Source organism: Ornithorhynchus anatinus, chromosome 1 (assembly GCF_004115215.2).
Source record: "Ornithorhynchus anatinus isolate Pmale09 chromosome 1, mOrnAna1.pri.v4, whole genome shotgun sequence".
In the NCBI taxonomy this organism is placed as follows: domain Eukaryota; kingdom Metazoa; phylum Chordata; class Mammalia; order Monotremata; family Ornithorhynchidae; genus Ornithorhynchus; species Ornithorhynchus anatinus.
The window spans coordinates 28,369,479-28,397,416 of NC_041728.1; the positions used below are offsets into that span (position 1 = coordinate 28,369,479).

The 27,938-nt window shown below is 44.2% G+C and overlaps 1 protein-coding gene across 1 annotated transcript in view; it reads right to left on the bottom strand.

The window, feature by feature from the left end:
• Nucleotides 1-27,938, bottom strand: part of ACOXL (acyl-CoA oxidase like) — a 230,536-nt gene that overhangs the window by 164,160 nt on the left and 38,438 nt on the right. The window contains 1 exon segment of the mRNA XM_029058162.2: nucleotides 3,828-3,862. Coding sequence (XP_028913995.2) covers nucleotides 3,828-3,862 — 35 coding nt within the window.

Below are 27,938 nucleotides of genomic sequence, written 5' to 3' on the forward strand. Positions count from 1 at the left end.
TGGGCCAAGGTGCTTATCATGACAAGAAGCATGAATTGCCAATGCAATAAAAAGGGTTCCAGAAGCGTTTCTATGCATTTCAGAGCAGTGAGTCTCATTCCGATTCCCGGCAAATCAGTAAAATTATAATTGAACGGAGGATCGGTGCGACTTAGAAAAACAGAATCTGTCGGGGTTTAGATAATGCGGTTTATGTAAGGGGAAATTGTGCTTCATTAATCTGCTGGAGTTCTTTGAAGGGGTCAACGAGTATGTGGTTAGCGAGGAACCAGTAGATTTTCTTAAGGCTTTTAACAAGGTTCACACCAAAGAGTCTTCAAAACCTGAGTAATCATGAGATTAGAGACCCTGTTCTGTTGTGGATAGAAAACTAGGTTTAAAAAAGAGTAGCATAGGAAGGGAAAGGACAAGAGACCGCTTTTTAGGATAAAGAAGTTTATATAGTGGAGACCCAGAGGATCAGAGCGAGGACTAGTTTCATTGAAGATCTTTATAAATCATCTGCTACCACAGGAAGTTGCTCAGACCAAAAAGAGCAGCAAATAAAAGAAGAGCCTGGATCAATTCACAGGCGAAGGATTCGAAATAGGTTACTCTAGGAAAACTTAGGGAATAGCATGGCCCAGCGAAAAGACCAAGGGTCTGGGAGTCAGAAGATCTGGGTTCTAATCCTGGCTCTGACACTTTTCTGCTCTGTGACCTTGGGCAAGCCATGCCACTTCTCTAGGCCTCAGTTACCTCATATGGAAAATGGGGATTAAGAGTTTGAGTCCCTTTTGGGAACAGGACTCTGTCCAAACTGATTAACTTGTATCTTCCCCAGAGCTTAGAATAGTGCTTGGCACAGAGAAAGCACTTAACAAGTACCGTAATTATTATTATTAATATTATTATTGTAAAATGGGGTTTCAATACTTGTTCTACCCCCTACTAAGACTGTGAGTCCCATGTGGGACAGGGACTGTGTTCGACCCAATTAACTTGTATCAGCATGGCTTAGTGGAAAGAGCACAGGCTTGGGAGTCAGAGGTCATGGGTTCTAATCCCAGGTCTGCCATTTGTCAGCTGTGTGACTTTGGGCAAGTCACTTAACTCTGTGCCTCAGTTACCTCATTTGTAAAATGGGGATTAAGACGGTGAGCCCCACGTGGGACAACCTGATAACTTTGTATTTACCCCAGTGTTTAGAACAATGCTTGTCACATAGTTAGTGCTTAACAAATGCCATTATTATTATTACCCCAGCACTTAGAATAGTGCTGGAAACATAGTAAGCACTTATATGTTATTCTTATTGTTAAGCTAGAAAATACAATGTAACAATAGGGGTACTGGATTACTATTAAAAAGAACAACCCTCACCCATTTCCCAAAACGCTGTTGCCACTTTCCAAAAGAGGATACTGAGTTGAATAATAATGTTAATGAGAAGCAGCATGGCCTAGTGGATAGAGCCTGGGCCCGGGGGTCAAAAGGCCTGTGTTCTAATTCTGGCTCTGCCAATTGTCTGCTGTGTGGTCATAGGCAAGTCACTTCACTTCTCTGTGTCTCGGTTCCCTCATCTGCAAAATGGGGATTAAGACTGTGAGCCCCATGTGGGACAGGGATTGTATCCAGCCCAGTTATCGTTTGCCTGCTAATTCTGTTGCATTGTGGACTCCCAAGCGCTTACTACAGTGCTTTACTCAGAGTCCATGCTCAATTAAGACCACTGATTGATTGATCTACACCAATGCTTAGTACAGTGCTTGGTATTTGTTAAGCACTTACTATGTGCCAAGCACTGTACTAAGCGCTGGGGTAGATACAAGGTCATCATTTTGGACACAGTCCCTGTCCCACGTGGGGCTCACAGTCTAAGAAGGAGGGAGCAGGATTTAATCCCCATTTTATCAGATGAGGAAACAGAGACACAGAGAAGTTAAGTGACTTGCCCAAGGTCACACAAGTGGCAGAGCCCATGCTCTTTCCACTAGGCCACACTGCTTCTCGTGAAGTTGGATGCACTTATTTATGCATTTCCAATCCACTGTACCACTTCTGTATATGTCTCTATTATTTAAACACTTATCACCCACTTATCCATCTTTCCAGACTCTTTCTCCTACCTGTAATTTGTTTTGTGTCTGACTCGCCAATAAGATTGCAAACCCCTTGGGAGCAAAGATTGGACTTTGACATCTATTTTTACTCTCCCAAGTCCTACGTAAAGTGCTCTGAACAGAGAAGACACTCAATAGATATAATTCATTTATTGGTTGACATTCTTTTGACAATGACATTGGCACTGACTGACAAGACATTCATATTAACGTCTGCCTCTCCCTCCAGACTGTAAGCTCATTATGGGCAGGGAATATATCTGCTAATTCTGCTGTATTGTACTCTCCCAAGCACTTAGTACAGTGCTCTACACATAGTAAACAATAAATACCACTGATTGATTGACTGACTGACTGATCATTGTTCTGGCCCAGCAAATGGCATTTTTAAGGGCTGCTATTTATAAGGTGCTTAGTACAGTCCAAAATAGGAGCATAATAAATGCTCTTGATTGCTTCCCTGGACCCTCTCCAAACAAATACATTCCATTCGAACAAAATTTTCAGAAAAAAAGCTCTTCTTAAATTAATATATACGGAAGCAGCGGGGCCTAGTGAGAAGAGCACGGGCCTCGGACTCAGACGACCTGGGTTCTACTCCCAGATCAACCACTTGTGGGCTGTGTGATCTTGGGTAAGTTACTTAACTTCTCCATGTCTTGGTTCCCTCATCTGCAAATGACGATTCAGTACATGTTTTCCCTCTCACTTGAACTGTGAGCCCCATGTGGGATGTGATTATCTTGTCTCTAACCCAGCGCTTCCCCTCTCAGAGTCTCACCTGGAGAGTTTCCAGTCCTCTACCAGTCTTGACTAGGGAGGAGGGAGAGTCAAGCAGAGGCCTATCCATGCCATTCCTAGCTTGGGCAGTGGCTAGCGAGTGGAAGGCCGTGCTGGGCAGCAGCGGCACGGGAGAGAGTTGAGGGTGGAGACTCAAGTTTATTGGGCGGAAGGAGGCAATGGTAAGCCACTTGCGGATTTTTACCAAGAAAAGTCTCTGGATCCACTTCCAGAACGATTGCAGATGGAGGTGGAGCGTTCTGGGAGAGATGTGTCCATGGCGTCACTGTGGGTCAGAGACTACGCGACGGCATAAGACAATCCAGAGCTTAGTACATTGCTCATCACATAGAAAGCACTTAAGAAATACCACAATTATGATGATGATGATTAGTAGTAATATTATTACATACAGTTGATTTTTCCCCGGAAGTATAATGCAATGATACTGTGAAGCTTAGATATTATAAGAGAGATGAGTTGCTTGACACTGGATTGCAAACTTGCCACTAGTTTGCAAACTTCTTGAGGGCAGGGGTCATGTCTACCAACTCTACTGCATTTGTATGCTCTGAGCACTTAGTACAGTGCACTGCACAGAGTCAGCATTCCATTAATGACCGATGGATATCCCTCAGTCAGAATCTATCTACCAATCGTAGGCAATCGCTCTGAACAAATATGTCTGATCTCATAACAGTGGCCATTCCAGGACTGACAGCTGAGTATATAAACCCACATTCCTTCAAGTTAGATTAAATCTTGATCAATCAAGCAGCTGTAAAGATTTGGTCCGAGTGGGCCAAAACACAACCGGGAAAAGAGAAAGTTTCTCCTCGACAGATGAGGTGTGCAAAAACTTTAGACAAAATTGTGGACCAAATGCAAAAGGTACAAATTGTCCAGTGATTTCCTTAAAAGAAGAACCAAAAAAAAAAGATTTACCTGTAGCTATACCGAATGACTATAGTCAGGCCAATCTACAATGACAGAGAGAGAGAAAAAGACAGGTTAAACGCAGTCCAGCATAGCACAAATTGACAATAATTTAACTTGACATGGTAAACTAATCCCCCTCCTCCACTTCAAAAGCTACCATAAATGGACTACTCCAAGCCCTTTTTATAGCTCACACATTCAATGCTTGGCTTTTAGTATTCATTTAGAGAATCAGTGTGGTCTAGTGGAAAGAGCACGGGCCTGGGAATCAGAAGGACCTGGGTTCTAATGCCGACTCCACCTCTTGTCTGCTGTGTGACCTTGGGCAAGTCACCTTGCTCCTCCGTGCCTCAGTTATCTATAAAATGGGGATTAATAAGAATTCAATATGGGACAAGGAATGAGTCCAACCTGTTTAGCTTGTATCTACCCCAGCAGTGTGGCTCAGTGGAAAGAGCCCGGGCTTTGGAGTTGGAGGTCATGGGTTCGAATCCCGGCTCTGCCACTTGTCAGCTGTGTGACTGTGGGCAAGTCACTTTGCTTCTCTGTACCTCAGTTCCCTCATCTGTAAAATGGGAATGAAGACTGTGAGCCCCACGTGGGACAACCTGATTCCCCTGTGTCTACCCCAGTGCTTAGAACAGTGCTCTGCACATAGCAAGCGCTTAACAAATACCAACATCATTATTATTATTACACTGCTTGGCACATAGTAAGCACTTAAATACCATAACAACAACAACAAAAAAGAGTCCAAGCGGATTGAGTGAAAAAGAATTAGAAAGGAGGCTTTTCCCTTCTTCCTAAGCCTCCCTTGGGCTTGTGGAAGAATTGCTCTCTGTGAAAGCAGATGACATGGGCTAGGTGTGAGGGAGTTGGTGGTTGTAGAGGTCTATGTAAATAAATTTATCTAGATGTAGCTTCTGCTACAGAGAAGCAGCATGGCCTAATGGATAGAGCATGCACCTCGGAGTCAGAAAGACCTGAGTTCTAATGCCGGCTCCTCCAGTTGTCTGCTGTGTGACCTTGGACAAATCACTTCACTTCTTTGTGCCTCAGTTACCTCATCTGTAAAATGGAGATTAAGACTGTGAGCCCTCTGTGGCACAGGAATTACATCCAACACGATTATCTTTAATCTAGCCCAGTGCTTGACAAATACCGTAAAGAAAGAAATGTGATAAACAGAACCCACCTCATAACAATGAATGAGTGTACTGCATTTTCCACATTTATAGCAATCGCTTCTTGTTTCATTCAGCCAGGAGAGCGATAGCACACTTTGGAATATCACGCAGTTCAAAGCTTTTGAAAATAATTGGGGGGTGATCTTTGCAAAAGTTCCTTTAGTAGCCCTTTATATTTCTCAGTGCTGCATCCTGACCGAAAAGGAACTTTTTAACCAGGAGTAAGGGTAAGATGAAAAGGCCCAAGAATTTTCCCAACTACATTCTCCAGGACTCACTTGTAGACCTTCTGAGAATATAAAAATTCTATCGTAGGTTTAATAACTGCGGTATTTTGTTAAGAGTTCACGGGTTGCTAAGCACTGCGAAAGATATATAATCAGATCAGACACGGTCTCTGTCCCCCATGGAGCTCCCAATCTGAGGGGGAGGGAGAACAAGCATTTAATCCCCATTTTACAAGGTGAGGAAACTCAGGCACGCAGACGTTAAGTGCCTTGCCCAAAGTCTCACAGCAGGCTAGCGGCAAAGCCACAATTAGAACCCTAGTCTCCTGATTCTCAAGGGCATGTTCTATCCAGTTGGCAATGCTGCTTTTTTTTTAAAAAAAAGAAAGTGTTTGTTAAGCACTTACTAGGTGTCAAGCACTATTCTAAACGCTGGGGTAGATACAAGTCAATCAGGTGGGACGCAGTCCCTGTCCCACATGGGGCTCATAGTCCAAGAAGGAGGGAGGACAGGTATTAATTCATTCAGTCATATTTATTGAGCCCTTACTGTGGGCAAAGCACTGTACTAAGCGCTTAGGAGAGTACAAAACAACAACATACACACAATGGGCTCACATTCTAGAGGGGGAAACAGACATTAATAGAAATAAGTAAATACCATGGAATGATGGAAGGGATTAGCTCAAGAAGTGCATATTTCCACCTTGCTCACATAGCCTATGTGTGATTGATATGCATAAATAAATCAATAAATAACAGATATATGATATACATATGTGTTTTGGGGCCGGGAGGGAGCATGAATGAAGGGAACAAGTCAGGGCGATGAAGAAAGGAGTGGGAGAAGAGGGAAGGAGGGCTTAGTCTGGGAAGTCCTCTTGGAGGAGATGGGCTTCAATAAGGCTTTGAAGTTGGGGAGAGCAATTATCTGTCTGATAGGAGGAGGGAGGGCATTCCAGGCCAGAGGCAGGATGTGGGCTAGAGGTCAGCAACGAGACAGACGTATTCATCCCCATTTTACAGATGAGGCAACTGAGGCACAGAGAAGTGAAGTGACTTGCCCAAGGTCACATAGCAGACAAGAGGCAGAGCCAAGATTAGAACCCAGGTCCTCTGACTCCCAGGCCCGTGCCCTTTCCATTAGGCCACGCTGCTTCAACATACAGATTATACTCCATATCTCCTCCTGGCACTGAAAAACTATAGCCCAGAAGATGTGTCCATCAGTTCTGTCGTATTGTACTCTCCCGAGCGCTTAGTACAGTGTTCTGCACACAGTAAGTGCTCAATAGTCATTCATTCATTCACATTTATTGAGTGCTTACTGTGTGCAAAGCACTGTACTAAACACTTGGGAGAAACCAATATAACAATAAACGGACATAGTCCCTGCCCACAGTGAGCTTACTGTCTAGAGGGGGAGACAGATGTTAATATAAATAAATAAATACCATTGACCGATGGAAGGGGTTAGTTTAAGAAGTGCATATCTCCCCCTTGCACAAGAGCCTATGAAATACAGGTGTGAAATATGTAACATTAAACTGATTTCCCATTTGACACATCATCCAAACAACTACTTGCCGGCATCTAGTTAATCATATTTATAAAACCAGACTGAGAGGGCTGGATCTCTTGTTTCCTTGAGATTAAATCAGGCATAAGTAGAAAAGACCCCAAAGATTTAAGAGGCTTAATCTAAAACAGCCAACGAGATGATCTGGGGAAGAAAATAAAACAGCAGTCCACTCAGAAGTCCAGTAAGATCTAAGGTAAGCAGTTTAGGACTTCCCACGTATGGTACCCCACAGATTTACATGTCCTGGTGCTAGTTAGTAAGTTATGGTTCACCGCTAGTTTCGCTCCAAAGTCATTTCAACGACTGTATGTTTTGATAAACTTTGAGTACTCTTTAATTGGGGGTTCTTCCTCAGGTGAAAAATTAACCTCTATTGGAAAATGAAAGAGGACAAAGGGGCAAAAAAAGTCTACACACTCTTTCGCGTCTCCCTTCCCCCTTGGATTTGCTCCCTTTGTTCCCCCTCTCCCTCAGCCCCACAGCACTTACATCCCTATCCATCATTTATGTTTTTATAGTGTCTGTCCCCCCCGTCTAGACTGTGGCTAGTGTCTACCAACTCTGTTATATTGTCCTCTCCTTAGTGCTCAGTACAGTGCTCCGCATGCAGAAAGCACTCAATAAATACGATTGATTGATTGATTGTTGGGGTGACGTCCAAGGATTGTGGCCAAGAGCAAGTGAGGAGCTTGAAGATCGGCCCCTCCAGGGACTGATTCAAGTCTTCAGTTTTGATTCCTGGATTTCTTATTGCTCCCATTTTCTGGAATTTATTGTCCAATGTAGTAGTCTTTCTCTCAGGTCTGTCTTCCCCTGTATAGATTTTCAGCCCCTAATTCATTCACTCGATCGTACTTAATGAGAGCTTACAGTGTACAAAGCACAGTACTAAGCTCTTGGGAGAGCACAATCCAAAAGAACTAGCAGACACATTCCCCACCCACATGAGCTTACGGTGTAGAGGGGAAGACAGACATGAATATAAGGAGTTGGGTCTGTTGTTTATCAGGTAATTACCCCATCCTTCTTCCCAGTGACTGGAATACACTTAATACAATAATAATAATAATAATAATGATATTTGTTAAGTGCCTACTGTGTGCCAGGCACTATACTAAGTGATTGTCTCTGTTGCTGAATTGTACTTTCCAATTGTACTGGGTGCTCTGCACCCAGTAAGCGCTCAATAAATACGATTGAAAGAAAGAATGCTGGGATGGATACAACCAAATCAGATTGGGCAGAGTCCCTTGGCTCACGTGGGGCTCACAATCTCCATCTCCATTTTACAGATGAGGTAACCGAAGAATTGAGAAGTTAAGCGACCTGCCCAAGGTCACCCAGCAGACAAGTGGCAGAGTGGGGATTAGAACCCATGACCTTCCGACTCCCAGGCCCGTACTCTATCCACTAACGCAATGAAGGAAAATGCAATAATAAAAGAAATCCACAAAAATTACAAATTGATATTTAATAAATAAAATAAATAATATGGCTTCAATAGTAATGATGGTAGAAATAACAAACGAGATAACTTCTGGCCAAGGTCAGTGTTGATTAAAGCAACCCAGCTGAGCCAGATCATCGTTATTATCTTGGCTTAGAGCCACAGGCTGGCAAGTTAGAAACCAGAAGCAGAATCTCCAAAGTCCTTTGCAGTGGTTTAAAGAGCACACTCCTTTCATGTGGCTATTTTTATACCTTACACATTTTTATGGTGTAGCCCAATGACCCTTTTGGAAACAAGGCTTAAATCACACAAGGAGACTTTGTGATTCCCACAGGAAAATTGATCTTAGAGCCAAGAATGTCTCTGTGCATTAAAAAATAGCTATTTGTAGTATTACTTATGTTTATTAAGTGCTTATAGTGTGCAAAGCCTTACATGAAGCCCTGGGGTAAACTGGTTTGCGTTTCACATGGCCCGGCTTTATAAGAGGCCAGTATAAAGTGCACCCCCGATATTTATATAGCTGGTATTTGGGCTTGAAGGGAAAGCTACTGTTGGTGAGATTTTTATCAGTGTGTGGGACTATGGCTAAGAGAAGCATGTATGTTTGATGACAATAATAATAATAATAATTATGGTATTTGTTAAGCGCTTACTACAGGTTGGGTACTGTACAAAAAGCTGGGGGGGAAAACAAACAAATTGGGTTGGGCACAGTCCCTGTCCCACACAGGACTCACAGTCTCAAACCCACTTTATGAATGAGGTAACTGAGGCCAGAGAAGTGGTGACTTGCCCAAGATCACACAGAAGACAAAAGGTGGAGCTGGGATTAGAACCCATGACCTTCTGACTCCCAGACCCAGGATGTGTCCACTACACCACGCTGCTTCTAATACCTTCCACATCATAGGCATATAATATAATAATAATCTTATTTATTAAGTACTTATTATGTGTAAGTTTGCTCTGAGCAGGGAATGTGTCTGCTATAGTGTTGTGTTGTACTCTCCAAAGCACTTAGCCCAGTGATCTGCACACAGTAGACTCTCAATAAGTATGATTATGTGTAATAAGTGCTGTGGGACTGAGAGAATGGGGGAAATAAAGGATGCAAATTCAAGCAGAAGGGAGTGGGAGAAGAGGAAATGAGGGCTTAGTCGGAGAAGGCCTCTTGGAGGAGGTGTGGCTTTGGTAAGGATTTGAAGGTGGGGAGAATGATGTCTGTCTCTGCCCCCCCAAATATGAACAGAGGCTGTACAGACTTCCTGGGGACCCCGTGGCTGCCTCACAGCAAAAGCACTTTGCTGGCATAATTAGCTCAGATCAATTAATCAATGGTATTTATTGAACGCTCACTATGTACAGAGCACTCTTCTAAGCACTTGGGGGAGACTACAATGCAATAGAATCAACAAACACATTCCCTGCCCATAATGAGCTTAAACAGGTCGGAGAAGCAGCATGGTATAGTGGAGAGAGCCCAGGCCTGTGAGTCAGAAGACTATGGTTCTAATCCAGACTCTGCCACCTGTCTGCTGAGAGACCTTGGACAAGTCACTTCACTTCTCTATGCCTCAGTTACCTTGTCTGTAAAATGGGAATTAAGACTGTGAGTCCCACATTGGATAGGGACTATGTCCGACCTGTTTACCTTGTATCTACCCCAGTGCTTAGAACAGCGCTTGGCACATAGTAAGCACATAACAAATACCATTATTATTATTACAGATGTCCGCACAGTGTCAAAAAGCAGTGAAGAGACAGAGAAATCCTCCAATGAGCTGACTCATGTCAACTCTAAAAACCTACAAGCCAATCATGGTGGGAGATAGAGAAGCAGTGTGTATTAGTGGAAAGAGCATGGGCTGGGGAGCCAGAGGTCATGGGTTCTAATCCTGCCTCCACCACTTGTCTGCTGTGTGACCTTGGGCAAGTCACTTAACTTCTCTGTGCCTCCGTTCCCTCATCTGTAAAATGGGGATTATGATTGTGAGCCCCACATTGGACCACCTGATTACCTTGTATCTACCTCAGTGCTTAGAAACAGTGCTTAGCACATAGTAAGCGCTTAACAAATACCAGTATCATTATTATTATTATTTCAACATGCCAGTGGGAAAGATGGTGAAAGTGGCAAAAAGTTCATTGGACCAGAACCCTAAATAACAATGGCCAACATGAGCTCAGTGACTGTGCTGTATTCATCTCCTTCAAAAAAGAAGAAAATCATGATGTACCCAGGTCTAAACAGTAGCATCTCAGAGATTATATAAACGTCCATCAGAGGAACCAAAAAGACATCTGGATCACCACAGCTGCAGTAGACACGGGGGTCTGGACTAAGAAGCTCCAGACTTGCGCTAGTAAAATATAAACAAAGCATCAAAAACACAATGCCATCAGGCTCCTGAAAGATGAAGAAATTTCCCAGATACTCCATGACATCGCCCCAGCAACGCTATCAAACAAGGAATCCCAGCTCCATGTGCTTGGTCAATGTCAAAGACCAAAGTCACAGGGCCGGTCAGTTGTCATTCAATTGTATTTATTGAACACACTGTATGCAGAGCATTGTACTAAATGCTTAAGAGACCACAATACAACAATCAACAGACACATTCCCTGCCCACAACGATTTTACCTTCTAGAGGGGGATACATTAATGGAAATAAATAAAATGACAGATATATACATAATGGCTGTGGGGCAGGGAGGAGGTGATGAATAAAGGAGCATGCCAGGGTGACGCAGAACGGAGTGGGAGAAAAGGAAAGGAGGGCTTAGTCAGGGAAGACCTCTTGGAGGAGATGTGCTTTTGATAAGGTTTTGAATGGGGGGAGAGAAATTATCTGCCGGATATGAGGTGGGAGGGCATTCCAGGTCAGAGGCAGGACTTGGGCTAGAGGTCAGTGGTGAGATAGATGAGATTGAAGTACGGTAAGAAAGTTGGCATTAGAGGAGCAAAGCGTGTGGGCTGGGTTCGTTCCTTCACTCAGTGGTATTTATTGAGCACTTATTGTGTGCAGAGCACTGCACTAAGCTGTGGGTTGTCGAAGGAGAGTAGCGAGGTGAGGTAGGAATGGAGCCTTCCCAGAAAAACTGCCTAGAATCCGCCAACTAGATCGGGGGTGAGGCGAGAAGACCCCATCAGGATGAATTGGAAGAAAATGACTCAGATTCAAAAATGACTTGATGCAAAGCAGGAAATCATCAATGACACCCTATAGCTCTTCACAGTTATAATAACAAAACGGAGCTTACACAAACTGTGATGGGACATATGTATCAAGTTAAGAAACAAGGACTGAGAGAGGTGGGCTACTAAAACTGAAGAATCAAGGACATGCTGACCACCAACCATATCTGTAATTTAATCATCTATCTCTAATTTATTTCTCTTTCCATGAATCAGCTGGAGAGTTTGCGTCCACTGATGATGCTTAGAGCTATGAATGGAAAGGTCTTTCCAGAATGGAAAGGTCTAAGCCGAAACATCAAAGTCAATTTACCTGTTTTGAGCAGCAGAGGCCTGGGAAAGAGTCAGAGATCGAGTGATCAAAACATCGATCAAAGGCAATGGCAGAGACTTGAGTTTTTATTGCGTGGAAGAAGGCAATGGTAAACCACCTCCATATCTTTACCAAGAAAACTCTATGGACACGCATACCGGAATGACTTCATGTCAGAAGATGGGACATTTTGAAGAGGGTGTGTCCACAGACTTGCTCTGGGTCGGAAACGGCATTTGAAGAAATGTATTTCTATATCTGTAATTTATTTATTTATGTATTTATATTAAGGTTTGTCTCTCCCTCTAGACTATAAGATCGTTGTGGGCAGGGAAGGGTCTGTTTATTGTTGTATTATACTCTCCCAAGCACTTAGACGGTGCCCTGAACACTATAAGCGCACAATAAATACAAGTGAATGAATGAATGGACCAACGACTTTTACGTTCATCCCTAACCAAAAAAAAAAACAAAACAAAAATTCCCTGCACTGAATCTCCCTCGTCACAGGCAGACAGTCAATCTTCCATGGATGACAGGAACATGGTAATAAACTTCTAAATGTCCCTCTCACCAAAAAGGGCAAAGCTCTTCAAGGCAAACTATTTAGCTTCAAGTTTTAAGGAAATAGCTCATGAACATGGGAAATGACCCAGATGGTCTTACAAAAACAATCAACCAATCTATGGTATTTATTGAGCACTTACCGTGTGCCAAACGGTCTAAGCGCTTGGGAGGGTATGACACCACAATGTAACAGAAGCACTCCCAGCCCACAACGACACTGTACTATGTACATCTCACCACATCGAGCCGAAATTCCTAACCACTTACTTTAAGCTGCTTGATCTCCCTACAACTTAGCAATCAATCAATGGTATTTATTGAGCACCTACTGTGTGCACAGCACTGTACTAAACACTTGGGAGAGTACACTTTAACAGAGTTGGTAGACACATTCGCTGCTCAGGAGCGAGCTTAGAGTCAAGAGGTGGAGACAGATATTAATATAATGAAATTACAGATAAGTACAAAAATTCTGCAGGGCTGAGAGTGGGGTGACTGATTAAGGGGGCTCTCTCCTCTCCCACTACAGCCCAGATTTTCTGTTTTGCTCTTCACAAGCCAAAATACCACACTATGCCTCAATCCCATCTCTTTTGTCTCCCACCTGGAATTCTCTCCTCCTTGACATCCGGCAGAGCACTGCTCTTCTATAATGCCCATGTACATAATTCATTTATTTATTTATCTTTATGACTGTCTCCACCTTTAGACTGTAAGCTCGTTGTGGTCAGGGAATGTGTCTATTGTTGTATTGTATTCTCCCAAACGCTTAATACAGTGCTCTGCACGGAGTAAACGCTCAATAAATGATTGAATGAATGAATTCAGTTCAGGGTCCCCTTTTATTCTTCATCTACATCCGCTCCCTTGGAGAATTCATTCGCTCCCATGGCTTCAACTACCACCTCTATGTGGTTGACACCCAAATCTCCATCTCCAGCCCCGATCTCTCTCACTCTCTGCAGTCTCACATCTCCTCCTGCCTTCAAGACATCTCTACTTGGATGTCCTCCCGTCACCTCACACTTAACATGTTCAAATCTTAACTTAACATGTCACTTAACATGACACCCAAATCTCAATCTCCAGCCCCAATCTCTCTCACTCTCTGCAGTCTCGCATCTCCCCCTGCCTTCAAGACATCTCTTCTTGGATGTCCTCCCGTCACCTCACACTTAACCTGTTGAAAACAGAGCTCCTTATAGTCCCACCCAAACCCTGTGCTCCCCCTGACTTTCCCGTCACTATAGACAGCTCTACCATTCTTCCTGCCTCACAAGACCGAAACGTTGGTGTTATCCTTGACCCCTCTCTCTCATTCAACCCACATATTCAATCTATCACTAAATCCTGTCGGTTCGACCTTCACAGCATTGGCAAAATCCACCTTTTCCTCTCCATCCAAACTGCTACCATGTTAATACAAGCGCATATCCTAACCCGCCTGGATTACTGCACCAGCCTCCTTGCCGACCTCCCGGCCTCCTGTCTCTCTCCACTCCAGTCCATACTTCACTCTGTTGTCCGGATCTTTTTTCTATAAAAACGTTCACCCAGTTTTCTCCACTCCTTAATAAATCTCTAGTTATTGCCCATTCATCTCCACATCAAACTCCTTACCTACGGCTTTAAAGCCCTCCATCACCCTACCCCTTCCTACCTCACCTCACTGCTCTCCTATTACAACCCAACCCACACCCTTTGCTCCTCTAGTGCTAACCTATTCACTGTACCTCAATCTCATCTATCTCACCACCAACCTCTCGCCCACATCCTGCCTCTGGCCTTGAATGTCCTCCCTCTTCATATCCGACAGACAATGACTCTCCCCCCTTCAAAGCCTTATTGAAGGCCCATCTCCTCCAAAGGCCTTCCCCTTTTCCTTTTCTCCCACTCCCTTCTGCGTCACCTTGACTTGCTCCCTTTATTCACTCTCCCACCAGCTCCACAGTACTTATGTCCATATCCATAATTTATTTATGTTATTGCCTGCCTCCTCCTCTAATCAGTAAGCTTGCTGTGGGCAGGGAATATACCTGTTATATTGTTGTACTGTACTTTCCCGAGTGCTTAGCACAGTGCTCTGCACATAATAAATGCTCAATAAATACTATTGATGGATTGATTGATTTTCATCCTGGCTCCACCACTTGTCCGCTCTGTGACCTAGGGCCAGTTGCTTAACTCCTCGGTGCCTCACTTTCCTCATTTGTAAAATGGGGATTGAGACTGTGAGCGCCAGGTGGGACCTGGACTGTGTCCAACCTGATCAGCTTGTATCTATTCCAGTGCTTAGTACAGTGCCTGGCACATAGCAAGTGTTTAACAAATGCCACACTTAGTATTACTACACTAACAATATTAATAGTAATAATAAATATCATTTTAGAAAAGAAGAGGGGGAAAAACCTGCTTGTGCCATTGCCCCAGCAGTAAGAACTTTTCACTTCTTATTTCTGCTCTGCATACTTTGTCGTTGTTGAGTTGACTTACCCAGCTGTTTCATATCAAGACTGAAAGGTTTCGATATGACACAGAAGGCTTAGACAACAGGCAAACCTTTATGCATTAAAGAGTAATCTGAGAATAATTTGCCATAAAATATCCAGAAGTGCACCAGCTGTAGTCAGATTCTTCCTATAAATCACAACTCAGACTTCATGGATCTTAAAATATAGATATATCAAATTAAAGGAAAGAAGTTTACAGTATCTTAGAAGGCAGCAAGATACTTTCTTGACACATTATTACATTGTTGCTCTGCTTATAGCTTGCCTCTGCACCTGATAAATGAATTTCCTGCCCTGACAGGTAGAGAGATTCATTCACGCAGTGGTATTTAATGAGTTCCTCTTGTGTGCTCAGCTCTGTACTCCTTACTTGGGAAAGTACAGCACAATAGAGTCGGTAGAACCATTCCCTGCCCACAATGAGCTCACAGTCTAGGGAGTTCACATACTTACAGTGGAGACACACAGCTCCATTCAGACTGTGATCATTTACCTGTGCAAACATTTCTCTCCCATCAAGAAGGGGGAAGGTGAGAAAGAGGCTACTCTTTCTTGAAATTGCCCCTTTATTTCCTCAGAATTCTCACTGCCACTAACAAGCAATCGATCAATCGTATCTATGGAGCACTTACTGAGTGCAGAGCACTGCATGCTTGGGAGAGTGCAATATAACAGGCACCTCCCCTGCCCACAATGAGCCTACAGCATAAAGAGATCAAAGCTCATTGTAATCTTGGAACCAGTCAAAGGATTGTGGCCTACTGGAAAGAACGCTTGGAAGCCATTAGAAGCAGTTTTTCTTTTTTTGTTTATTTTATGGTATTTAAGCACTTACTATGTGCCAGACACTGTACTAAGTGCTGGAGTAGATACGAGATAACTAGGTTGTAGCCATATCCCACATGGGGCTCACAGTAACCCCGATTTTAAAGATTAGGTAAATTAGGCCCAGAGAAGTTAAATGATTTGTGACACAGCAGACAGTGGCAGAGCCGGAATTAGAACCCAGAGCCTTCTGATTCCCAGGCCCATGCTCTATCCACTAGGCCACACTGGGGAGCAGTGTGGCCTAGTGGGAAGAGTAAAGGCCTGGGAGTCAGAAAACATGAGTTCTTATTCTGGTTCTGCCACCTTTTTGGGTTATTTGTTAAGTGTTTACTATGTACCAGGCACTGTACTAAGTACTAAAATAGGTACAAGCTAATAATAATAATGGTATTTGTTAAGCACTTACTATATGCCAAGCACTGTTTTAAGTGCTGGGGTAGATACAAAGTAATCAGGTTGCCCCACAGGGGGCTCACAGACTTAATCCCCATTTTACATATGAGGTAACTGAGGCACAGAGTAGTTAAGTGATTGGACACAGTCCATGTCCTGAATAGGGCTCACAGTTTTAATCCCCATTTTGCAGATGAGGTAACTAAGGCACAGAGAAATGAAGTGACCTGCCCATGGTCACAAGGCAAACAAGTGGCAGAGTCGGGATTAGAATCCAGGTCCTCTGACACCCAGACCCAAGTTCTACCCACTAGGCCATTTTGCTTCTCGAAGCCTTGTTGCTTCATCTGCCTTCTCTGTGATCATGGGCAAGACATTCACTCTTTGGGGCCCCAATTTATTTATTAGTAACATGAGGATCAAATACATGTTTTCTTTCTCCCTTAGACCATGAACCTCATGTGGGACCAGGAGACCAGATTATCATTTATCAACTCCAGGGCTTAGTACAAAGCTTGGCACAAAATAAATGCTTAACAAATACCATGAATATTATTATTATTAACCTTATTTTGAACTCAGGACCTCCCCACTTTGACTTAAACAAACAAGAAAGTACTTCAGAGTTTGTGATTTTGATTTGTCCCTTTATCCCTTCTGAAAAAAACAAATTATAATAAAGAAGTCTCTGTTGAAGAAGCCGGGAGGAATTCTTAGGATGAGCTTCATTTGTGACATTTTAAGTTTCTATCAAAGCTTCTCCTGATTTCATTTGGATTAAAGGGATTTCCCAATTTATTGATTCAGTGACAAAAGTCAAAGGAGAGAGAAGGATTTAATCCCCATTTTATAGGTGATGATACTGAGTGAGGCCCGAAGGAGTGAAGTGACTTGCCCAAGGTCTCCAGCAGCCAAGAGGTGGAGTCAGTATTAGAACCACGGTCCTCAGATTCCCAGCCTGTGGCTCTTCCCACTCGGCCACCCTGTTTGCTCTAGAATTTTGGATTTTAGAAAGACTTCCTGAACAAGAGAATCCCTTGTTCACTTTATATCTGCCCACCAGTGGATCAGCTCAGGGTTTAATTCGGTTTATTTATTTCTTTAAATGTCTGTCTCCCCTTCTAGACTATAAGCTCACTGTGGGCAAGGAGCGTGTCTACCAACTCTTATATTGTAGTCTCCCAAGCGCTCAGTACAGTGGTCTCCACACAGGAAGCACTCAATAAATACAACAGATTGACTGAACACGGATGTCCACACTAACATGATCCCTACAGGTGCTGAATCTTCCTTAAAAGCCAATCCATTCATTCGCTCGTTCATTCAGTAGTATTTATTGAGCGCTTACTATGTGTAAAGCACTGTATGAAGCGCCGGACGGGGGGCGGGGTACATACAATACAACAATAAACAGACACATTCTCTGCCCACAACATTGACAAATAGGCATGAAGGAGCCAAAATTCTGGCCTCTATAAAATCCCTCCACATCAAGACTCCAACCTCTTCATAGGACGCCGAACTTTATCAGACTGTGTCTGACCTGATGCTCTTCTATCTACTCTAGCACTCAGAACAGTGCTTGGCACATAGAAAGCCCTTAAGAAGTACCGTAATTATCGGCAGAACCCCATTTTCGACTGCAGTGCAGTTGAGGAGGCCTGTTCTTCATTACAAAAGCAAGTGAAATGTGCTTGGATTAGAGGAAAAAAAATCTTAAGAGTGCCAAGTTTTAAAGCCTCCCAACGTGATCAGCAACTAACCACAATAAGTATTTTTAGGAGAAGTTTCAAAGGTGTTGGTTTTGGCTGTTGTACAACAGACTGTGTTCTATCGTGTTCCCGGTATACTCTGCTCAGTACAGTGTGTACGGTGCACATGATATAGTGAGGCAGCATGGCCTAATCAAAGAGCCCAGGCCCAGAAGTCAGAAGACCTGGGTTCTATGCCCGGCTCTGCCACTTGTTTTTTTTATTTCTATGATATTTAAGCGCTTACTATATATCAGGCATTGTTCTAAACACTGGGAAGATACAAGCTAATCAGGTTGGACACAGTCTCTGTCCCCACATGGGGCTCACAGTCTTCATAATAGTAATAATAATAATTCTGATATTTAAGCGCTGTGTGCCAGATACCATACTAAGTGCTGGATTAGATACGAGCAAGTCAGGTTGGACACAGTCCCTGTCCCACATGGGGCTCACAGTTTTAATAATAGTAATAATAATTCTGATATTTGTTAAGCGCTTACTGTGTTCCAGGCACTGTACTAAGCTCTGGGGTAGATGCGAGCAAATCAGGTTGGACGGAGTCCCTGTCCCACGTGGGGCTTCCAGGCTCAATCTCCATTTTCCAGATGAGGAAACTGAGGTACAGAGAAGTGAAGTGACTTGCCCAAGGCCACTCAGCAGACAAGTGTCAGATCCAAGATTAGAACCCATGACTTTCTGATTCCCAGGTCTGTGCTCTATCTGTTATGCCGTGTTGCTTCCCAATCGTGGAGAAGCGAAGTGACTTGTCCAAGGTCACACAGCAGAAAAGTAGCTGAGTCAGGAGTAGGACACAGGTCCTTCTTAATCCTAGGCCACGCTGCTTTACTTGTCTGCTGTGTGACCTTAGGTAAGTCTGTGCCTCAGTTACAACATCTGCCCGATGGGGATTCGTTGCCCTTTCTCCTGCTATTTAGACTGTAAACCTCACGTGGGACTTGATTATCTTATCTCTTGTCAGCTGTGTGACCTTGGGCTAGTCACTTCACTTCCCTGTGCCTCAGTTACCTCATTTGTAAAATGGGGATTGAGCCTGAGAGACAGGGAACTTGTCCAACCTGATTTGCTTGTATCCACTCCAGTGCTTAGAACAGTGCCTGGCACACAGTAAGTGCTTAACAGATATCATAATTATTATTAGTATGGTGTTTGACACTTAGTAAGTGCTTTACAAATACCATTCTCATCATCATTATTACTATTACTATTGTTGTTGTTATTATTTCATTACAATGCTCATGATACCACCTAGCACTTCAAAGGTCATTTCTTACACCCACTCCTTCCTTGAGAGAATCAGCAGTAAGAAATGCTTGAGGAGGAAACTTGAAAGGAAAAAATCCATTTCCAACTTGAGAAATCATTCACTCATTCATTCTTTCAGTCGTATTTATTGAGCGCTTACTGTGTGCAGAGCAGCGTGCTAAGCGCTTGAGAGAGCCGACGGAAGCTCAGGACCGTCTGCTTGGTCTTTGGATTTCCACATTCAAGCCGGCCCATCCCACCTCCACCAGGCTAGCAGAGTTCCTTCCAATAAAAGATGAAAATTCCGAGGAAGCGGCTGCAGGAATCTCCATCTCCCGGAGGCCGACGGCCAAGAGAGCTTTGCCAATCTAGAATCCGTATGTAGTTGAGGGAAAGAAGTGGATTCATTTACAAATTACTAACCCCGTTTTTTTTTTTTCCAACCACAGGGTTTGAGCAGCCATACTTAATATTCCGTCTACCCTTTGGGCCACCGCAGCGTGCAGTTCTGAGTCATTGTGGTTTTCCGGGGATGCACACCAGCCTGCCACCTGTTACACCAAATGCCCGGCCCGCCCCCGGTCTCCCCTACGCTGACCAGATGGCCCCAGGACCCCCACCCATGTCAAGTCTCCCCTTGCCCCTTCAAGCCACCCAGTTCCTCATTTCCTCCCCTTTCCCCTGGGAGGGGAGCATCTGTGACCTCAATCCCGACCTCTAAGCCAACAGCAGCATGGCCTGGTGGAGAGGGAATGGGATCGGGCCTCAGAAGGACCCAATCCCCAGCTCTGCCAATGGCTTGCTGTGTAACCTTGCGCAAGTCACTTCACTTCTCTGCACTCCAGTTGCCTCATTTGTAAGATGGAGATGGCGGGTCTCGCTCCGACTTAGACTGTGAACTCCATACGGGACAGGGACCGTGCCTGACCTAATTAACTTGTACCTATGCCAACGCTTAGAACTGTGCTGGACCCATGGTAAGCGTTTAACAAATACCACAGAAAAAAAGAGCAAGGGAGGTGTTTGGGAGGAGGCTCAGGAAAGGAGGCATATTTATTAGCGGTGTTCCCACCATTCCTCCGAGATGATGGGTTTTTATATTAGAACACACACATCATTACAGGAGAAGCAGCGTGACCTACTGGATAGAGCCCAGGCCTGGGAGTCAGGAGGTCATGGGTTCTAATTCCACCTCCACCTTTTGTCTGCTGGGTGACCTCAGGTAAGTCGCTTCACTTCTCTGGGCCTCAGTTCCCTCATCTATAAAATGGGGGTTAAGACTGTGAGCCCTATGTGGGACAGGGCTTGTGTCCAACCTGATTATCTTATATCTAGCCCAGAGCTTAGAACTGTGCCTGTCATCTAGTAAGTGCTTAACAAATACCATTCCAGGACTGCACATTTCTTCACTATTCACATTCCCCATATCCAGCACAGGATTCAGAACCTGATCCTCTAAACTGTAAGCTCATCATTCAATCGACTGTATTTATTGAGTGCTTACCATGTGCAAGGCACTGTACTGAGAGCTCGGGCGATTTCGACAGACGATAAGTAGACATATTCCCCTGCCCACAGTGAGCTTACAGTCTAGAGGTGGAGAGAGACAATAGATATACATAAATAATAGAAATAAGTAAATAAATGACAGATATGGACATGAGTGCTGTGGGGCTGGGAGAGGGGATGAATAAAGGGAGCATGTCAGGGCGACGCAGAAGGGAGTGGAAGAAAAGGAAAAGAGGCAGGGAAGGCCTCTTGGAGGAGATGTGCCTTCAATAAGGCTTTGAACGAGGGGAAGGAGAGGAATTGTCTGTCGATTATGAGGAGGGAGGGCGTTCCAGGCCAGAGGCAGGACGTGGGCGAGAGGTCAGCGGCGAGATAGGCGAGATGGAGGTACAGTGAGAAGGTTGGCGGTAGAGGAGCAAAGCGTGTGGTCTGGGTTGTGATAGGAAAGTAGCGAGGTGGGGTAGGGGGCAATTAGGTCAGTGCCTTGGTATATAGTAAGTGCTTAATAAATACCATAATTAAAATACCATAATCATAAGACCAAAGGCAGATAGCTCTTACCCCTGCCTGAACCTTAGTTTTTGGTATCTTCGACTGCTATACTGCCCTTCACGGGCCCTGGAGGCCCCTAACCCTCTGGCCATTCCACTAGGCCATGCTGCTTCTCTTATTTCTAATAAATAGCCTGGTCTATGGGATAGAGCCTGGGCCTGGGAGTCAGAGGACCTGGGTCCTAATCCTGGTTCTCCCACTTGCCTACTGCCTGGCCTTAGGCAAATCATTTCACTTCTCCGTGCTTCAGTTACCTCATCTCTAAAATGAGGATTAAGACTGTGAGCCCCGCGTGGGACAACCTGATCACCTTGTATCACCCCCCCCCCAGTGCTTGGAACAGTGCTTCGCACATAGTAAGTGCTTAACAAATGCCATCATCATTATTATTATTATGTGGGACAGGGACTATGTCCAATCTGACTATTATGTATCTATCCCAGCACTTAGTACAGTGCTTGGTACATAGTATGCACTTAACAAATACCCCAATTATTATCAATACAAGTGCTTAATACTGTGCTTGGCTCAGAGTGAGTACTTAACAAGGGTTAGAACCAATAACAATAATAATATTGATAACTGCAAAGTGGCTTAAGGGCAAATGACAACACAATGTATACGACTGAAGAACATTAAAAGAAAATGAACAAAAAGTAACACCTGATCCTTTACATTAGAGGAAAAAAAAAGGGAAAATGGATGAAATGGCATTAAAAAAACTGAATCCCAGTGCAAACCTGAATCCCATTGCTGGGATTGAAAACAATCCCTCCACCCAAAAGGAAAAGGCAGCCACACACTGCTCCGATGAGAGACAAGGATTTTCTGGTGAAAGTAACTAGATCTTTCATCGGTCAGGGAATATTCAAGTCAAGCAAACTCTTCCCACCAATTAAGCTTCTCTGGAATTTAGGACTATTCATTCATTCATTCAAATGTATTTACTGAGCATTACTGTGTGCAGAGCACTGTACTAAGCACTTGGGAGAGTATGATACAACCATAAACAGTGACATTCCCTGCTCACAACGATCAGTTGGTTTGGGTTTATCGTTACTAGCAACAGAGGTCCCAGCCCGTCCTCTTTAGGGGAAATCACCCCAAGAACTGAGGGATACTAATTACATGGTTTCTGATCCATCAATTAATCAGAGGCAATGCGAGAATCTGAATAGAGAATTTCAAGATACCCTGAATCTGCCCCTTCACAGACAGTGGGTAATTGGAGAATGGAAGCAGCTAGCCAAGTAATTCAGGACCCAAAATTCATTTCACCCCTACAAACTCCCCCTCACAAAATTCTGCTTTTGCGGAGAGTTTGTGGAGTTTTTCTTCTGATTACTCAAATTAGCTGTCTTCCTGGGTCAAATTCCCAGGGTAATTGCTCCACTCTTGCCACCAGCGTGTTCTCAGACTAAATGTTGATCAGGAAGATTGATGCTTCCGTCTGTTTTCTGGGCCAGAAAACTCTTGCTTCTGGTGTTGAAAAGATGATATTTGAATTTACAATGTTGAATTGACAGAGCATTATTTCCATGCTTGTCTGGCTTCCTTCGATGGGTAAGGGAGTGGGTCAAATTCATTTTCTCTGAACCTCCCCAGGGATCTAATACAGGACTTGGGACAAAGAAAGCGCTCAATCAATAACCTTGAAGATGAAGATGGTGTTCTTGATTTTGAAGTAGACCGGGGAGGAGGTAGTTACACAGGTTCACCTCAGTTAACAATGTAAAACATCCTCGGGAGCTAAAGCTAAATTTGATATTGAACAGGCTATTACAAACGTCAAAGGTGGTTTAACTTTCCATTTCTGTGAGCTTAAGTGATCAAATTGCAGAAAATTTGGGGAAGCAGAGTGGTCTAATGCAAAGAAAAAAGGCCTGGGAGCCTGAGGGCCTCGGTTCTAATCCCGGCTCTGCCACTTGTCAGCTGTGTGACCTTGGGTAAATCACTTCACTTCTCTGGGCCTCAGTTCCCTCATCTGCAAAATAGGGATTCAATACCTGTTTTCCCTCCTACTTATTCTGTGAGCCCCAAGTGGGACCTGATTATCTTGCACATATCCCAACAGGTACAGTGCTTGGCACAGCATAAGCATTTCACAAATGCCCCAATTATTACTCTCATTACAATTAAGCAGGATGGCCTAGTGGAAAGAATCAGGCAATGGAGAGAGTGAAAAGAGTCAGGCCTGGGAGTCAGAGCATGCTGTGTGATCTTCAGCGAGTAAGTCCCTTAACATCTCTAGGTCTCAGTTCTCTTCTCTTTCCAACTTAGACTGTGAGCTCCTTGCGGGACAGGGTCAGCGTCCAACCTAATTCAGCAGCCTGGCCTAGTGAATAAAGCATGGGCCTGCGCATCAGAAGGTCATGGGTTTGGATCTTGACTCTGTCCCTTGTCCGCCGAGTGACTTTGGGCCAGTCACTTCACTACTCTGGGCCTCATTTACCTCATCTATAAAATGGGGATAAGACCATGAGCCTCACGGGGGACAGGGGACGTGTCCAATCTGATTAGCTCATATCTACTCCAGCGCTAAGAACAAGGCCTTTCACACAGTAAACGCTGAACAAATACCACAAAAAAAAGAATGTCTTTGAATTGGACTTCAAAGCCCGTTGTTCATGATAGCTCCACACCAAAACTGGTTTGCTCCTCGAATCTTGCAAAATCCATGGATGCTATTAGTTCGTCGAGGAAAAAGTCGAATGGGTAATCAGTCAGGATCAAGCAGTCAATCGGTGGTATTTATTGAGTGCTTACTGTGTGCAGACCATGTACTAAGCACTTGAGAGAGCACAGTACAACAGAGTTATTGCACTCAAGATCTTTTCTTTTCTTTATGACACTTTAAGCGCTTTTTTATTTGCCAGACACTGTATTAACCGCTGGAGTAGACACAAGCTAATCAGATTGGATACAGTCCATTTCCCCATTGGGCTCCCAGTTCATTCATTCAATAGTATTTATTGAGCGCTTACTATGTGCAGAGCACTGTACTAAGCGCTTGGGATGAACAGGTCGGCAACAGATAGAGACAGTCCCTGCCGTTTGACGGGCTTACAGTCTAATCGGGGGAGACGGACAGACAAGAACAATGGCACTAAACAGCGTCGAGGGGAAGAACATCTCGTAAAAACAATGGCAACTAAATAGAATCAAGGCGATGTCTTAATCCCCATTTTACAGAAGAATTACTGAGGCCCAGAGAAGCGACACAGACAAGTCCTACAGCAGACAAGTCACAGCAGACAAGGTATTAGAACCCAGGTGGTTCTTCGCATCTCCGTTCCAGCAACAAAGAGAAAGAGATCCCTTGAGTGTATACTCTAAACGTGAGATTGACCCACTCCCCCAGAAGACCCCAACTGGCTAAGGGGGCCATTGGAGCCTTTTGAGGAATGGCAAGATGCATTCGACGAATGACGAATCGGAAATACAATTCGGACAGAAGCTACGGGACAGACTGATGGGGGAGAAGCTGGAGCCACTGACGAGAGCGGGGAGGTGGATTCAACAGTCTAACTGTGACATGAACAGATCGTGGCTCAAAGAGGCCAAAGTGGAGGAAGTGGGGAGAGAAGTGTGGTCTAGTGGTTAGAGCTGGGGCCTGGGAGTCAGAGGACCTGGGTTCTAATCCCAGCTCTGCCACTCATCTGCTGTGTGGCCTTGAGCGAGTCACTTCTCTTCTCTGGGCCTCAGTGCCCTCATCTGTAGAATGGTGATTAAGGCTGTGAGTCCCATGTGGGACAGGGACTGTATCCAACCTGATTATCTTGTATCGACCCCGGGACTTAGTACAGTGTCTGGCACATACGAAGAGCTTAACGAACTCCATTAAAAAAAATGGGGCAGCTGCTTGAGTGTCGGGGAAGGGACATATCTTGAAAATATTATCATCATCATCATTCTTTTGATATTAGTTATGCGCTCACTAGGTATCAAGTATTGTTTAAAGCACTGAGGTAGATACAAGTTAATCAAGTCAAATACATCCCTTCCCCAAATAAGCCTCACAGTTTAAGTACAAGGGAGGACAGATATTGAATCCCCACTTATGTTGTGGAAGATAAATCAACAGTATTTAATCTATCAGTGGTATTTATTGAGCAAGCCAGGAAGGGGGTACAGAATACAACTACATATATACATATATATTTATCAGTAGATAGGACTCTATGGATCCACTACCAAAATGATTACAGATGGAGAGTGGGGCATTCTAGGAGAGATATGTCCATGGCATCCCTGTGGGTCGGAGATGACTCAACAGCATAAGACAAGACAAGATAGATATGAGCTTAAGGTTCTTGGGGACAACTAAGTGAAGATGTATTGCAAATTAAGGGAAATTGGACATTATTTCTTAGGGAAAGATTAACTTCACTTAGTACTCTTCTGTTTAACCTTCTATCTTCATGGAACCAATTTGGAGGGCTTAGCAAAGTTTTTCAGAATATTATCCAACCTTGGTTTCACTGACATCATCCTCTCCTGGTTCTCTCTGGACATTCATTCTCAGTCTCCTTCATGGGCTCCTCTTCTGCCTCACACCCCAAACTGTGGGGGGGGGGGGGGTCCCACAGGGTTCAGTTCTGGGTCCCCTTCTAGTCTCCATCTACACTCACTCCCTTGGAGGACTCATTCTCTCTCATGGTTTCAACTACCACCTCCATACAGATGATTCTCAAATTTGCATCTCCAGCCCATATCTCTCTCCCTCTCGGCAGTCTCTCTTCTCCTCCCGCTCTGTCATCCCCTCAAACTTAACACGTCCTAAACAGAACTCCTTATCTTCCCAACCAAACCTTGTCCTTCCCCTCATTTCCCATCACTGTAGACAGCACCACCATCCTTCCTGTCTCCTAAGTCCGTAACCTTGGCGTTATCCTTGACTCCGCTCCCTCATTCAACCCACTTATTCAATTCCATCACTAAATCCTGTCGGTTCCACCTGCACGATTTTGCTAAAATCCACCCTAATTCATCCAAACTGCTACCGCATTAATCCAAGCACTGCTCCTAACTCACCTGCATCAGCCTCCTTACTGACCTCCCTGCCTCCTGTCTCTCCCCACTCCAGTCGATGCTTCTCTCTGCTGCCCAGATCATTTTTCTTCAAAAACGCTCAGGACGTGTTTCCCCGCTCAAGAAACTCCACCCACCTCCGCATCAAACAGAAACTCTTTACCACTGGCATTAAAACACTCAATCACCTTGGCTCTCCTACCTCACCTCGCTGTTCTCCTCTAATGCCAAATTAGTCACTGTACCTCGATCTCATCTATCTCGCCGCCAACCTCTCGACCACATCCTGCCCCTGGCCTGGAACATCCTCCTTCTCCATTTCCAACCGACGATTACTCTCCCTGCCTTTGAAACCTTATTGAAGGCACATCTCCTCCCAGAAGCCTTCCCTGACTATGCCCTCCTTTCCTCTTCTCCCACTCCTTTCTGCATCACCCTTACTTGCTCCCTGTAATCACATCCAACCACCTCCCCATCCTCACGGCACTTATGTACATATCATTTATATTATTATTATACATACATTTATACTTTACATATAGTAAGAAGAAGAAGAATAATGGCATTTGTTAAGAGTTTATTAGGTTCCCGGAAGTGTACTAATCACTGGGGTGTATACAAGCAAATCGGGTTGGACATCGTCCCTGACCCACTTTGGGCTCACAGTCTCAATCCCCATTTTACAGATGAGGGAACTGAGGCTCAGAGAAGTGAAGTGACTTGCCCAAGATCACACAACAGACAAGTGGCAGAGCCAGGATTAGGACTCATGACCTTCTGACTCCCAGATCCGTGCTCTATCCACTACGTATACATATTATTTATATTAATGTCTTTCTCCCCCTCTAGATTGTAAGCTCACTGTGGGCTGGGAATGGGTCTGTTAAATGATTATATTGTTCTCCCCCAAGTGCTTAGTACAGTGCTCTGCATACAGCAAGTGTTCAATGAATACGACTCATTGTTGACATGGTTGTTGGGTTTCTGTGGGGCCGAGGGAGGGTTGTTGCATTTTTTATGGTATTTCTTAAGCGCTTACTATCTTCCAGGAATTTTACTAAGCTCTAGAGTAAAAAGTAGAGCTTCTGTTGCCCCAGATCTCCAAGTTCTTCACTGAAAACAATTTCTACATGCTTTAATCACGACTCCCCACCTGGCTGCATCTACTCAAGTTGACACCCAAAAGCAGCACCGAGATAGTCCTCGGAATCGCTTTGGAATTAGAATATTAACCGTGCAGCGTTTGCCAAAAGCATCTTCTAAAATTTGGGCAGTATTTTATACGTGTGTTACTTGGTAAGCTCACTGTGGGCAGGGAATGTGTCATCAATACAGTTATATTGTATTCTCCTAAGCATTTATAGTACACTGCTCTCCACCTGGTAAGCGCTCAATAAAGAGCATTGATGGATGGATCGATCCCAAATCATGACTGCCTTGTATTGTAATATCCTATGCCCTTACTACAGTACCCTGCACATAATAAATACCATTGATTGACGGATTACAAATCGTGGACTGCCAACTACGTTGCGTTGTACTCTTTCAAGCGCTGAGCACAGCATTCTGCACTCAGTAAGTGCTCAATAAATACCACTTATTAATTTGGGAGGACAGTTTCCTCGTGAAGCGGACTCAGCTTGAAGCTCAGATTGAAAAGGAGGGCGGAATACCTGAGAGGCACGGACAACTTAACGTGAACCGCCACTTTAGTGATTTAGATTATGACGGATATTTATCCAAGCGTAAAAA